General features: G+C 35.0%; 1 protein-coding gene and 1 long non-coding RNA gene across 4 annotated transcripts in view; one reads left to right on the forward strand and one right to left on the reverse strand.

The window, feature by feature from the left end:
• Positions 1-15,837, forward strand: part of LOC111508060 (retinal guanylyl cyclase 2) — a 307,875-nt gene that overhangs the window by 232,018 nt on the left and 60,020 nt on the right. For all 3 annotated transcript variants that reach the window (XM_074184092.1, XM_074184091.1, XM_074184093.1), the window contains 2 exons: positions 3,261-3,521; positions 6,426-6,585. In XM_074184092.1, the coding sequence (XP_074040193.1) occupies positions 3,261-3,521; positions 6,426-6,585 (421 nt within the window). The remainder of the gene's footprint in view (positions 1-3,260; positions 3,522-6,425; positions 6,586-15,837) is intronic.
• LOC141486311 (uncharacterized) lies at positions 1,757-2,903 on the reverse strand. Its single transcript, XR_012467763.1, has 3 exons — positions 2,485-2,903; positions 2,208-2,366; positions 1,757-2,148 (listed from the first exon to the last, which is right to left on the reverse strand). It is a non-coding gene; the product is annotated as an uncharacterized lncRNA (long non-coding RNA).

Consider the following 15,837-nt stretch of genomic DNA (forward strand, 5'->3'; position numbering starts at 1 on the left):
ATTTCAACCCCCAACAAACTTATCGAAGCAGAAAGCGGCATTGTCTGTCCTATCATTATTATATCCGGTTCGGAGACATGTATCTTTTTGGCGTAAACCGATGCCTAGTTTTTGTGGTATATAAATGAATCTGGTTACTTTCACCCTAATTCGGAATTAATAGATCCTCATTAAGATATGTAACTACTTGTTACCGGTGAAGATGTGCACCCGCAGGCGATGTCCTTGAATCCAAATGGAATGACGAGACAAGTGTGATATCGTCAGCAAAGCAACATATTGGAGTCTTGTTTTTTTCCAATAAGTCGTTGTATATATAAAAAAAGGTTGAAGACAATATGGATTCCTAGGGACCACCAGCGTTGATGAATATATCTATCAACGGCCACTTGCAGAAAACGTTCTTTCAGAAAGCTGGAGAGCCATGCACAAAATTAATCAGACAAGCTATAGCATCGAAATTTGGCTAGCAAACCCTCATGCCACACACGATCGAAGTCCTTAGAAATATCAAGCGCAATAGCATTTGAATCTCCATATTACTCGATTGCGATATTCCAAATATGAGTAACAAATGTGGGTAACGATAGAACGTAGCCTGTTGATCTTCGTTTCCGAAAGCCATATTGATAATCGCTCAAGATGTTGAAGCCTTTCATATATTTTAGAATATGCTGCTTTACAGGAAACTGAAAAGTCAAATCGGAAAGGACGAAAAAATGTATCACAAGAAAATTGAGGAAAATTTAAATAATAATTTTCAATATCACTGATAGCAAAACGACTTGTCTATAGTTATATGAAATATTTTTGTTGTCCTTTTTGAGAATAGGCTAAACGCGAGCAATCTTTCCAGTGCGGGAATAGTAGGTGGTGCCTCTCCCAGAAAATCGACTGTGAAGTGGGACGCAAATTGTTCAGATAGGAGATTTGCTTTCACTATGACTATTGTGTTTGTGGGGTGTGGTGGAATTGTGGATTTTGTGAAGTTTTAATCAACAGCTTCAGCTGTTGACATTGGCAAGTAGTTTAACCCTGATTCTCTGATTGTGAAGTTCTTTGCTTTCATTTATTCTAAGTTTGCAGCTGTTGCGAGCATTAACAAACCAAATGTTTCGCAGATGCAAGTGGCTAGCTTTTCCAAAGGTTTTTACATCCTGGAATAATATCCGATGACAGAATATTATGGTTTTGTAGCACATATTTATGCTGTGTCAGGTATTTTGGAGTACTACTTCCTGGACCTGAATTAGGTAATTTGTCGGTGACATTCATTGACTCTTTTCTACCTGGCTTCTTGCTGTTTGCTTTCTTCGAACTTTTTAGAATGGGATTCCACATTCGATTGAGGTTCACCGTTTCTTCTTTTCTGTTGGAATTATCCGTGTTTTTGTGGATCTCTCTTACCAGTTGACTATGGTATCCCTGCTCGGACAAGTTAATTTTGCTTTTGAGGGGGACACATTTTGGATGTATTTTTCTACCTGTGCCTTCAACCCCCTAGCGAGGGTGAGTAACAACCCTAAAATTTTAAATGGAAAGTCGGGTCGAGTGATATATCATTTGAAAGGGCACAAAATTATCTTTCCAATGATAGCTAATTTGAAGGCTCTTTCAAATTCATTTATAGTTGGTATTCAAACCATTGCAGAAAATTTTATTGGTTCATTTCTCTGTGGTAATCACAATTATTTGTTTTAGAACAAATGATTAGGTTTGCTCCACGAATAAACCCGTTACTGCATCCAGCATGAAGTACAATATATCTTGAATTAAAAAAAAACAGCAAGTGTATTTTGTTTTCATTTCATGGTTGTATTTACCTTGCACCACCAACCTTAGTCTTTTTGACACTTTCAACGTTGGAATTTTGCCAGGATCGCCCAATGGTACCATCTTTGAATATCCAAGTTTCATCCAAGAATACAAATTGGCGTAAACCCTCTTTCTTAAGTTTCATGTAATCATATAAAAAGTGTATACGTTTCATTGCAATACAAGGTAGCTCCATCAAACCATGACGTGCATGATCTTTTTTGTATGCAAAACCAATTTTTTTCAGAATTTTCCATGAAGATGTCTTACAACATTTGAGAAGATCACGTTCTTTCAGTTCATCCTTGAAAGTTTTGAAATTTATATGTTTTCCTGAAATTATTGTTATCGTCAAATAGTATATATTGAATAAATCAATACAAAATACTTACTGGTTTTGTACATATCATAGATCACATTTCGAAAGGCACTTTATTCGAAATCATCACCCGTTTTCGCTGTTTCGATGGAGTGCTGAATACACCTCTAATAGATTTAGTCGCAATACGGTTTACAGTAGTAATACTTAACTTCAAGGCATCTGCAACCCTCTGAAATCAACATTGAACAAATATTTAATCTAACCCAACATTTATATATTCGCTGTATAATTTTTGTTCAGTTCTTATAGATGTAGGATAGGTTATTAATACAATTATTATAACTTACGTTCTCTTTCAAAGTAATCAATTGAAGTGACTACTATTTGTTGAGATTGTTTCGACAATGCTTTAGGCAAATTGAATATACTCAGGTTTCATCAAAAGAAAAGATAAGTTCTGAAAAGACAAGAAAGACTGACAGTTTTCGAGTTCTTTTCGATTCGGCAACGTCTGAAATGAGCAACTTACAAAATGTAATTTTACTAGTTTCATTGCTATTGAACGCATTTCAGTGGGAATTTTAACGTTGTTATGTTGGATATACAAAGTGACCAAAAATGACGTCATTCTCTTATTAACTTGAACAGCCTATTTGTGCCTATTGCGCCGTAGACCGGTGGTTTCCGATGTCTGACAGATCATTCACTAAATGAACTGATAGACCTCTTCGGGAAACTGGGTCGAATTGGAATTGCTTGAGTCATAATGAACCATCGCGGTTTTTTTTGAGTACAAAATACAAACACTACAATGGAGGATCAAATATATTCACTCATTTTGAAACTAACCTATCCTGAGCTGAAGGACCCTTTCGTACTGCTGTCGATTCTGTTGTCGAGTTATTGTTCTGATCAGTACACTATCAGTAAGACGGAGAAATCTAAATCTTTCATAAATTATTATTCAGGAAATTTGTATCTAAGAGTTAAAATAAGAAAGGTGTATTGTTCCATAAAAATATTAAAATTATGCAAATTTCCCCAAAATCATGAAGAACATATCAAAAATGTCGTCTGTGATTTTTTGTAAAACAAATTGATCACCTATACTCCCTCCTTTTAGGGCGACCTGGTCCAGATGAAAGCCGTCCCTTCCCTCGGCAGCGGATGCGAGTTGAAAGCGAAATCAGTGGAGCTCCTCGTCCTGTTGCACGGCTTAAGACACGAAAACCTAAACCCTCTGATCGGGTGTCTGGCGGAACCGCCGAGAGCAGCTCTCGTGTCCGAGTATTGCGCCAGGGGGTCCTTGCAAGACGTGCTCCAGCAGGACGACATCAAGCTCGACTGGTCGTTTCGGCTGAGCCTGCTCACGGATCTCGTCAGGGTGAGTGATTTTTTGGTGTTGCGGTTGTCGTGGATGCATCGAGGCGCGAAGAGAACTCTCAGAGACTTACTACATGGGCTGAAAAGTCTCAGGCGTAACACATAGATGGCGCTATTCTTATCGCATTAACCGCATTTTAGTTAGTACCAACCTTCAATAGAGGGCTGTTGATATTTCATGATATTATACTGATAAGTTTGTGAGAGAGTGACACTACTTTTGTTACTTTCAAAACAATGAATCAGAATCAATTTCGTGTTTAGATTTAACACTGCTTCTTGATGGAAAAAATACCGTAAAAACTTGAAAAGTCTTTTAAGGACTTCTCTCCATCAGAAACAACAATTAAACGTTGATTGACTTCAAACGTGGTCGTAGAAACATAGATGATGCAGAACACAGTGAACGTACAAATGAGAGACTAACACCAGAAAACAATAGAAAAATCTACAAAATGATTTTGATTGATCGAAAAGTTAAGTTGCGTGAGTTAGCTGACATTGTGAAGATTTTAAAAAAACGTGTTAGCCTTATATTGCATGAGCATTTGACTATGAAAGAGCTCTGTTCAAAATGAGTGCCGCGCGAGCTCACTGCTGACCAAAAACAAGAATGTCTTGATGATTCTGAGCAGCGTTTGGTCATGTTTGAACATGACAAACCGGAATTTTTGCATCGATATGTGACAATGGATGAAACATGGATTCATTACTCCACTCCGGAATCAAATCGATCGTCATCTGAGTGGAGAGCAACTGGTGAATCTCGTCCAAAGCGCCCGAAAGCACAACAATCGGCTGGAAAGGTTATGGCCTCGATATTTTTGAATGTGTGTGGTTCAATATTCATCGACTATCTTGGGAAGGAAAATACCATCAACAGTGAATATTACATAGCGTTATTGGAACTTTTGAAGGCCTCAATTGTGAAATAATGACTCCATTTGAAGAAAAAGAAAACACTGCTTCATCAAATTAATGCACAGTGTCACAAATCATTGAAAACGATGGTGAAATTTCATGAAATGGGCTTCTAATTGCTCCTGCGTATACTATATTCTCCAGATTTGGCTCCCAGTGACTACGGGCTGTTCGCAGACCTTAAAAAATGCTCACTGGTGAAAAATCCCGCTTGAATGGAGAGGTTATTGCTGAAAATGAGGCCTATTTTGAGGAAAAAGATAAATAGTTCTACAAAAAATAATATTGAAATATTACAGCGGTACTGCTATGATTGTGTGGCTTTTAATGGAGATTACGTTAATGAATGAAGCGAATTGAAAAAATATGTTTTCTCTCTTTCTTAGGCCCGAGACTTTTCAGTCCAGGTGTTACAATGATCTCCATACTCCAATTGCAATATCTATATTCAGTGATCTGGGGCCGTAAACTGATTAAGTTTTGTTACAACTTCAACTTCGTCGATACAAAAACTGACTATTATACATAACTAGAAGTATTCAACTTTTTCACAAACAAGAATGATGAATTGCTAACTATTACAATCAGTAATCTATCCCATATTGACAAAATAGAAACTCCAAAGGAAAAGTATAGTTCCCAAAAATATTTGTCACAATTTGACCCCACTCAATGAGGTGGCTTTTCAACACCTTTACTTTACCATGAATGCACAAAGAAGTTACAGTTTGGTCGGTCTAAGTCTATATTTTTCATGTTAAGTTTGTAACAAATGTGTTATAAGAGAATTTATGTCACAAAGTGTACCCAAATAAGATCATTAGTCAAGTGAAAATTCTTTATTTTCAACTCAAACAAATGTAATATTCACAAAAATACTTATAGGTATGTTCATTTCTAGAACGCGAAAGATTCCTGATTCAGTTCCGTTTGGAATAAAGTCTATTACAAGTGATAACAGATTTAAAAAATATCTGAAATTATGGTAACTAATATAACAATGGGTAGAATACATGAAATATTGAAATGAAAAAAAAAATTAAGTAGTAATACAGGAAGAAAAAGCACATGTTTTCACAAGTAAGAATGTAAATATTTACAAGTATTTCACAATTTATGATCTACACCAGCTTTATACGTAAATTTGAACTTTCATTCATATGTTTTGATTCACATCGGTCATTATTGTTCATCATATTCTGTACTGTTGCAATCTTTTTAAACAAGGACTTACCTTATAGAATAGACAATAAGTCTACAAATGTTTAGTCATCAAAGACTATATTAAGAACAGAACATTGAATGGAATATAAAACATATGACTTTCAATTACTCTATATATTCGGTGTATGAATGATGGATGTTATGACCGATAGTTTAGTTTGTGATGTTGTTTGTTCACTGGTTCATGTTCATGATATTTTTATTTATTTTTCCATTTCAACTGATGTCACAAACAAAATGTCTTAATTTAGTTTATTGTTTCAGTTTTTTTATCATACACAAGCTCTATGAGCTTCAGTAGAATGTCATGTTCATTTCTGTATTTCGTCTTGTTTATATGTATATGTATTCAATTTCATGAAATGAACATTATTATCATTATTTTTATTAATTGAAATGATGAAACTACCGGATAGTGAAACGCGTCTTGAATAAAATTCACACTATGAGAATTGAATAACTCTCTTTTATTTCTTTACTGTTCATTTTTATATGTACATGTAGTTTCACTGGAAACAATCTTAAAAAAGTGAATGAATACATATTATTATTATTATTATTTTAAATACAATTTATTGAAGATTGTTCCAGTATTGCATCTGAATGGGAAGTGTGTTTTTGTTTCATGATTCTCGATATCGATTGAGTGATTATCGAACTTCAACTCAACTTAGCTTCATTTATATATATTTTGTCGCACACTGTAATCCGCCAACTGAAAGTAATTTGAAATAATTATTAAAACCAATATTTTTCCCAGGGCATGAAATATCTACACACAACCCCAATCAGAGTTCATGGTCTCCTGACCTCAAGAAATTGTGTCATAGATGCTCGATGGGTTCTCAAAGTGACAGATTATGGACTTCCTGCATTTTATGAGGCTCAAGGAATTCAAACCCCTGCGAAGACAGCAAGAGGTGAGTTAATAGAAAAATATTTCGTTATGACATGTTGACCATATCCTGTTATACACAATCCGTCTTCTTCAGTAGTGGGTGCTTGATGCTCTCTTTTTTCCCTGTACATAACTGAAATTTTATATCAGATGGGTCGTTCTGTCTATAGTCTACGTAATTTTGGATGACCGCAAAAATGAGTTAATCAAGATAGCTGAAGCTGTAAATATAACAAAAGGAACGGAAATTGATGATTCTAAGCAGTGTTTGAAACTGTTCCACCATAGAAAACCTTAAATTTTGCGTCGCATCGATATGTGACAATGGATAAAACATTGCTCCGTTATTTCACACCAAAATCTGGCTAAATATCAGAATTTTGGGATGCGAATGGTATAATATTCATCAAAAAACCTAGAAAATAGGCTTATGTTATGATAGATTAGATGCATATGTTTTTGAATGGAAATTCTGGTATCTGGAACCTGGTATCTGTAGAGTAGAGAGGGTAAGTGTAGGCTCACAGCACTTAGGCCACATGTAACCCATTGTACATCATCCCGAGGAGTTGTCCTTCTAGGTCATCGTCCATCCGTTCCTTTCCAGGAAGGTGAACAGGTCACTAGGAGACATCTCCTCAATATTGGCAGATGTAGGCCAAGACTCGCCGAACACACACTCTCTTTGGCAACCTAGAGGTGTCTCACGGTGGCCTCCGCGAAGTTTTTGGAGGGTGCAGCGATAATAATGTCGTTGCGCGGCTTCTTCAACCTTCCCTCTGTGGAGGTGCATAAGTGAGGGAGCTTTCCTGCAGGGGCAGCCGGTTCCTTGCCTTTATTCAAGGCAGAGCTCTTGGCGCCCGCCGCAGGAAGTGCCCTTGCTGTTGGAGGTGCTCTGCTATGTCCAGCCTCATTCCAAGCGGTAGATTGGGGTGGACATTTCTGTTCATCCCCAGCCACCGCTTTAGATTGAGGCGAGCACTTCTGTCCAGCCTCGGGATTGGTTTTTGTTTTTATTGTTTCTATTGTTTCATTCATGTGTGTTCCCACGAGTAGCAAGGAAAGAATTGGTCACCCTGGCAGAGCCCCGCATTACCAGAGGTAGGCTGATTATAATTAGCTTGGGTAGGCTGGTCCACGGTGGCATGTTTTGCAAAGCCTTTTGGGGTTCCCCTCACCCTACTTTTTTTGCCACTGACCAGGAGAGTCCGGTAAATCCGTCCGTAAGGCCACATTGGCTTCCCGGACAGGGCCTCCAGTCCCCTGGCCGTTCCCCTATCCGCCACCTGCCTATCCGCGCCCAACCCATGGGTCGAATGAACATTATAAAGACATCTAGAAAAGACTCCACCAATTGTTGTTCCATGTCTTGTGGTAGGCTCATTTCGAATATTATTCATTTGTAGTTCCAATTTATCTTGTAGAGAGTTTACCAAGAGGTGTCCATTTCCGGTTACGAAATTAACATTGACATCTGCTAAAATCAGTGGCAACTCATGATTGAATTTGAATCGCTGAAGATTAAATCATTTGAAAAAACGTTCGCAGGAAGTTTATTTCCGAAGTTAAGCGCTCGTAAGGAAGTTTTACTTCAATAAACCGGCCACCGTGGTTTGTCATTCCATCGAGACTCTAGGAACGTGACACAAGTAAAGTGACAATCCGAAGCTACCCATGATCAATGTCCCGTTGAAATTAAATTTTAAGAAGACAAGCTGATGTGAATGGGATTTTTGAGACTTCAATAATGTTTCATGTGACAGACCAAGTGGAAGGGATGCTAAAACTTTCAGTTTCAATCGTCAGGGTCGGCATTTCGAGGCAATTTGGGGGGTCGACGACCCTTCAAAAATTGGCAAATGACTGTAATTTGTAAATTTTTGAGTAAAAATTACGGAATTAGGGAAAACTATTGCTGTATATGTCATGTCAGGAAAAACGAAAAAAGAGGAATAATAAATATGATTTGGATTTTTTTAATTGTTAATTTTCAACTAGAACATTCACCGATTTAATGAGAGTGGTCATTCGTGGAGGGTAATAATAATAATAATAATTGTTCATTAGTTCTTCAGATTATGGCTATAATAATATAGAACAAGTCAGTTTAAAAAAATATTTATTAGATAAAATTAATATTGAAAACATTTCACACAAATTGTAGTCAATATTATTAATGAAGTAATTGATAATTGCATGAAAGCATGTAAAGGGACTCAATATAATAGTATCGGTGGTTGATTATTTGTAATTGGTTTTTATTACTATTTCTCACATAATACAGAAAAAGTCAGGTGTCTGGAACAGTTTGTCCACGCGAATTTTTGATTATACAAATGAGAGAGACTTAATTTATAAACAGAATGCAGATCATACAGAAAACATCTGAAAGCAATAAAAACAAGTGGTTTGATGAAATATCAAATATAAAAATATGCATGCATACATAAAATATAAAATCAGTTAAAATCTGTGTCTCCCTTATACTCACTTATAGAGTAGTACACTTTTTTTAATAAGATTTTTTTGGCAACGATTTTGAATTTATTCAAAGGAAGATCTTTGTAGCAGTTTGGTAGAGGGTATGCACCAAGTAAGTAGGGAAATGTGATGTTGATCAGTTGGCAATACACGGACGAGCGGTGATGTAGAGGGTGAAGAACGCAACCATCTCGTATCTGATGTCTCTTGCAATGATTTTTGGCACATGTACAAACAGGCTTCAATTCTGAAGATATGAAATTAGTTATTTATTCAGCCACTCATTAATTTTATTATCATCATTTTTTTTCACACCTACTCCTTGTATCTATTATACTATACTTATTCAGATATATTAATATTTGAGGTTTATGTGATCTTATAGATTTAGTGTGTACGTCCAAGGTTGGGTTTAAAAGCATCATTGAATACGATAAATAAAGGCATCTTATCATTATTATTATTAATTCATTTTCATCAGAACGATAATCAGTCACGTCGTCATCTGATTTCTGGTATTCTGAATGTTCAAAATAACTATTTGTGAAAAAAATTCAAACCACTTTCCCGTTATGAGTTTCGGATCCATTAGTTTTATTGATTTTTTTCAAGCTTAATACATGTTTTTCGAACCTCTCAACTCTCAGCAGATCGTTGTATGAAGACTTGAATGCCGTGTACCCATACTATTTCATATTTCGGAAAGAGATCAAGCTGTCGCGAACAAAGTAGAAACTAGCTGCTGCTTCAAATTACACGATTTCAAATGTCGGTCGAAATCTGTGGCAAATGCCTGGAAGTCAAATTATGTGCTTCATAAAGGGTTCATGCCTCATTCCATTGAATCCTGAACGGGTTATTAATTGGTTCTGACAACGTCAGAAGTGCTTTTGCCATTGTGACTAACTTTACATAGTTTTCGTTCTTTGAAACTTGGTAATTCATTATTAGATTCCATTTCATAGCAAGAAGGCTAAGAACAGTTCTCGTGAGTTTATTGAAGTGTATTTCATTGAAAAAAATGTGTATTTCGTCTAGCTTTCGGGAAAGTTTCTTGTGGCCGAGGAAAAATGGTATATTCAATGCGTTTACAGTAATTTACAATTTTTCCATACTGAATGAAACTCAATGATAATGTTCCAACGTGCATCATTCTTGATAGTCTAGATTCAGAAATATAATTTATTCAATGAAGGATTTTCAACAATTTCATCGTATGATGATAGTACACTCGAGATTTCATACCATTTGGCCTCTTCTCTACGTCAGCTCAAGAAGTTCTCTCAATTAAATTTGAAACCTCATATTTATAAAAGTGGTCATCAGTTGTTTACATTCTAAAATACTTTTTTGGTTGTTACCTTTGTCGATGTAGTGAACTTTGAGCACGATATTGTTAATAGATCCTAAACTCTAGGTAACTATTTAAAAACCATTTATTTATCAGTGAAAATGATTTTAGAAATTATGCGATATATCACTTCTCAACGTGTAGATTCGAAGTGATATGATATTTTTAACGCGCTTTCACTTGTTCACCTGTATGTATGTATGTATGTTTGTTTGTTTGTAACTCTCAAGCTCGGGATCTGTATGTGACAGAATTATCGACATTATTGCTTGATCTATTCGCGGGTAGATGGAGCTGTACTCCTTGATATAATTCGAACTCACTTTACATGTATTTCCTCATGTAAAAAAGTATTTTTTCATTAACACGCGCTCCTGCTGCCTTATTTGTAACCCTTCTTTGCGCGCCTGCTGTCTTGGGCTTGGTAGCTGATTTTCAGGCTCTGTCTCCGGAATCGAAAAATATCAATGGTCATTTTTCTAAACAATATAAGGCAAAGTTTAGATAAAATAAATATAGTTTGAAAAGACTAAAAAACACGCTTTCATAGCATACAAAACTAGAAAATGAAAAATAAATATAGTTTAAAAAACTAAAAAACACGTTTTTAAAGTACATCAAACTAAAAAGATAAAAATAGTTTTTTAAATTAGCTTAAAACAATAACGAAAGAAAAATACTAGTTTTATTGTGAAAAAAGCGTGGGGGCTTTGTGTCATATTTTTTTATATCAAGTGTCCATCGCTTTTTTCAGAATAGTACTAGTATTTTTCGTTCGTTATTATTTTAAGTTTATTAAGATAAATATTTTTAACTTTTTAGTTCGATGTTCTTCAGAAGCGTGTTTTTTAGTTATTTAAACTATATTTATTCGAACTTCTTGTACTATTGACGTTTTATAATATTCTGTATGTATGTTATAATTCTGCGATATCCATTTTTGAATCATAATTCTGCAAAGAATAATTTTGATTGCCAATTTTTTACATGTCAAAAATGCAAACAGTCATTTTCACAAGAAATCTATCAATCATTTCCTTTATAGCGTCAGTGGAATTCAACTGTATTGTAACAGTATAGAATAAAGTGAATTGAATCAGATGCAGTGAAGTACATTTATGAAGAATCAATGCTTTCGAAATGAGTCTTTATTTTCAGAATAGGATCCTAAAAATTGAAAAATATACTTTTCTTTTTCTGCCGGAAACACATGCCTCCATATATTCGGAGACCCTGGTTTACCGTAGCAATTGAACGGCAGATATCTGAAGAATTCCTTTTCCCGTCTATCTTCCGATTGAGTCAGACTGCCGAGACCAAAGATAGCTATTTTAATTTCATTAAGCTCGTTATTCTATTCCGTTATTTCAGAATTCAAATTGGCGATTTCAATTTTCAGTACAGCAGATAGCAATGATAGATTTATGAAAACTATAGCTTGATGCTCAGGCTTTCAATAGATGTGTGTACTTCAAGGTGTGTACTTCAAGATCAAGATCAATGAATCCCACATTAATTTTCATCAGAACAATAATCACCTGGAACTGTTATGTCACTTTCCATCCTTCTGAAAATCCAAAAAGAGAACTACCCTAAATTCCAGGAGAGCAAAACTTTTCAAATTCAGATTCACTTCAATTAAAAAACATTCTTTTGCAACAACCCAAAGTCATTCTTGCATATTACTGGAGTTTTATCCCAACACCAAAACATTATTTTGAACACCTCGACACGTGTTCCAATCATCAAGTGATCATCTTCAATAGAAAGATAATATTCCAGTAATATTCATTATTACACCAAAGGTTCCAAACAGTGCATCACAAGTCATTCTTGCAGTCTAACAAAGATTGAGACAGGTATCCCCTTTCTTGAACACAATACTGAAATCTGTGTTTCCGTTAATCAGCTATCGCCCCCACGAACGATAACTCTCAGATATTGAGAAATACTCCTTAACAATTACAAAATCCTCCACAATACTAAAATATTCCTTAACAGTTACAAAATTCTCCAGCTCTCATTCCTAGAGAGACATATTCATCTTCTCTCCGAATATATCGTCTTCTACCAACAGATCTATTTTGTCAATGCCTTTGTCTCTAGCAGTATTTGTCAAAGTATTTGACTTCTTCGTCGTATGTTCTAAACTTTTTTTACTTTCTGGAAATGCTTTATTAACATAACAAATCTTGAACATTCAACAGATGAACATCAATGTGAATTTTGAGTAGTGTTTCTGTTAACAATATCACACTATCGAAGACTAGACTTTTGAAACCAACAAATCAATCTCCGAGATATTCTCCACCTCACAATATTCAGAATACTATTTGCTTTTCAGGTCAAGTCTCACAAACAAATTAAAGTTACCCTTGTACTTTTTAAAAACCTCTGAACATTGAAACATTTGATGTAACTCCACGTGCGTCTTCATGTAGACGTATCAACCTTAAAATTATCAAGTTCTAGAACTTTTCTAGGTCACTCCAACACGTTTATCCAAATGTAGAGACCTCTTCAAGTAAACACAGGCGATACAAATCGTTATTTGGACTTCATAGAATTTGTAGACACGACAACATCGAACTCGTTTCTATGTTATTATATTGGTTCAACAGGAGAATAACCTCACAAAATAATATTAAAAATATTTTATTCCTTATATTAGTGGCTTTACCAATAAACTAAGTCGAGACAATTCTGCTTTGGTTTAGTTTTTCTCTTGAAATGCTGAGAGCTTCAATAATGAAGAATAAAAAAAATTTGTTTGCTGTAGCAGAAACTGTTAGAAAGAATGTTTCCGGAGATCCTCAGGAACACTCAAGTAAAATTATTGAATTGAAAATATCTTTTTATTGTTTTTTGGCATGCACGTCAAATTACCCGAGAGATACTCTTGATAAAAACTCCAGGAACCCATCAAGAATATTATTTTCGCCAGATGCAACAAATTTGAAAGACAATAACCTCTGGATCATTTCCAAGATTCCTCAATCTACTCTGATCACAGTAGAAAATTAATGACCATCGTTACAACATCTGGCGGTTATCCAGGTTCCTGCTAAATCTGTAGAATAGGTTATTAGACAGTGTAATTGATTGTTATTTCGTAATTAATAACGTTCAGCTAGTGCCGTTCAGTGATTAAATGGATGAGCAGAGTGGAACTTGTGCGTGAATAGTTAAAACTGATTATGCTAAAATTGCGATTTTGTTATTCTTACTGAGTGGAATGTGAAATTCTGATACGAGAAACAATATAATAGTTCACAAGTTCGATTTCGCAGAATTTCAGTTAGCCTCCACAGAAAATTTTGATTGAGGTACTAATCGATTCGTAATCCCACCCAGAATAATTCAGGATTACAAGTTGAACCAACTGGGATGGGTTTTATTTTTTGCGAATATCTCCAAAATCACTCCAGATATTCAAAACTTGTGAAAACGTTTTTGAACAGAAATTTTACTATACGGACTTCCAAACTTTGATAATGGACATCTGTTAATGTTACATATGTTAAATTAGTTGTCATTTATTCAGTAGTATTATAAAAACACTTTATTGTGAGATTTTCACTAGATAGTTTTACAAAAACGCATGATTATTTATATATATATATATATATATATATATATATATATATATATATATATATATATATATACCTTGTTCTACAATGTCAAGTACCTGAATTACAAGTACCTGATTTTTTACCTAAGTTTCTAATGAATTAAATTACCTGAGTTTAGGTTCCATTTTCCACATTTGAAAAAATATTCAGCAACGGAGAGTTATTCAGTTCCAAATTGATCATTCAGTAAATAACCCGAATTCCTGAGTCTATTGATTTCTAAACATTCTAGAAGATTGAGTTTCAAACTCTACTCTCGTATTCATGATTGAACTCATGTCCTTCTGCGAAAAGGTGGTTTGCAAATGTGGAATTGGTCTTTCTATTTACAAAACTACTTCTATGCTCTTTAATTTTTTGGGAAAATGTTCTTTCTGTTTGACCAATATACAGTATAGTGTAAATGTGTATGTAGCATAGAAGTAGTTTTGTAAATAGAAAGACCAATTCCACATTTGCAAACCACCTTTTAGCAGAAGGACATGAGTTCAATCATGAATACGATGTGTTACATTTAGAAGAGAAGAGTTTGAAACTCAATATTCTAGAATGTTTAGAAATCAATAGGTTCAGGAATTTGGGTAATTTACTGAACGATCAATTAGAACTGAATAACTCTCCGTTGCTGAATATTTTTTCAAATGTGGAAAATGGAACATAAACTCAGGTATTTCAATTCATTAGAAACTTAGGTAAAAAATCAGGTACTTGAAATTCAGGTACTTCAAATTGTAGAATAAGTCTTTCTCCATGGTGTCAAATCACCATGGAGAGATATAGTCATTATGTCATCTTCATTTTCTTCAGGTTGGAAATTTTTTCCCTTACGCTTTCAACTGTCTTTCGTCAGGAGGATAAGTGGCTCATAACTGAAGATATTTTTTGGTGACGACATAAAGATCAATGACCTCTATGCCGTCTTGGCCTTCTGTACCTGACTGGGGTATTTGATGAACGAACTGTTCATTTTAACATACGTCGTGGGGCCTTCACTCAACTGAGCGACGGGGCCTTCTGTATTGGGAGGGTTCGTCTATAGTATAATCTACAGTTTCCCTAACTAATCATCATGAGTTTCCGCTCCGCTCTGCGGATGCTCTGCGCTCTGCGCATCCGCTCTGCGGATGGCTTCATTCCGCACGACACACGGAGCATTCAACAGCATCCATTTCCTATTTGCAAAGAGGTTATATATTGTTGGGTTCCTAGTGCTGATTGTTTAGCTAGAGTTCATATTACAATTACAAAAAAGGCGCATATTTAAAGTTATACACCACTCTCCCTAAAGTAAAAGTAAAACTGAAAGTATTTTGTATTGAGTTGATGCATTTGTAGTTGTTTTAACAGGTTGAATTAATAGTAAATAGCATGATCAAATTGGTGGCATTTCCTTTGTTCTATTTTTTTTATTTTATAGAATTTAACATTTCCTTTTTATATGAGACTTTACGTGTTGTTTCTTTTATTATTTTCTCCATGGAGTCGTTGTTCTACTCATTATACTTCATTTTTGAAACCTTGGACTTTCATTTTCTCTTGTACCTCGTAGAGTATGATGAAATTAGGAAAACAAAAACAAATTAGAGACTGCTTTGTCAATCTATCGAGAAAAGAATTGTGAGTGAAAATCATTTTAACTAAGATTAAAATTCAGTCGGAGCATATTCGTCATCGTTCTGGGACCAAAAAAAAGCGGGAATATAAGTAGATATAACAAATGATCAGATTTCAAAAAGACCGGCCTTCGTGCGATCGGCACAAACCCTACTGTTGGAATTGTTTATAATGATATATCGATGTTAATATT

This window comes from Leptinotarsa decemlineata, unplaced genomic scaffold, assembly GCF_025532065.1.
Source record: "Leptinotarsa decemlineata unplaced genomic scaffold, Ldec_3_MD MMD2_tig00026354_RagTag_RagTag, whole genome shotgun sequence".
In the NCBI taxonomy this organism is placed as follows: domain Eukaryota; kingdom Metazoa; phylum Arthropoda; class Insecta; order Coleoptera; family Chrysomelidae; genus Leptinotarsa; species Leptinotarsa decemlineata.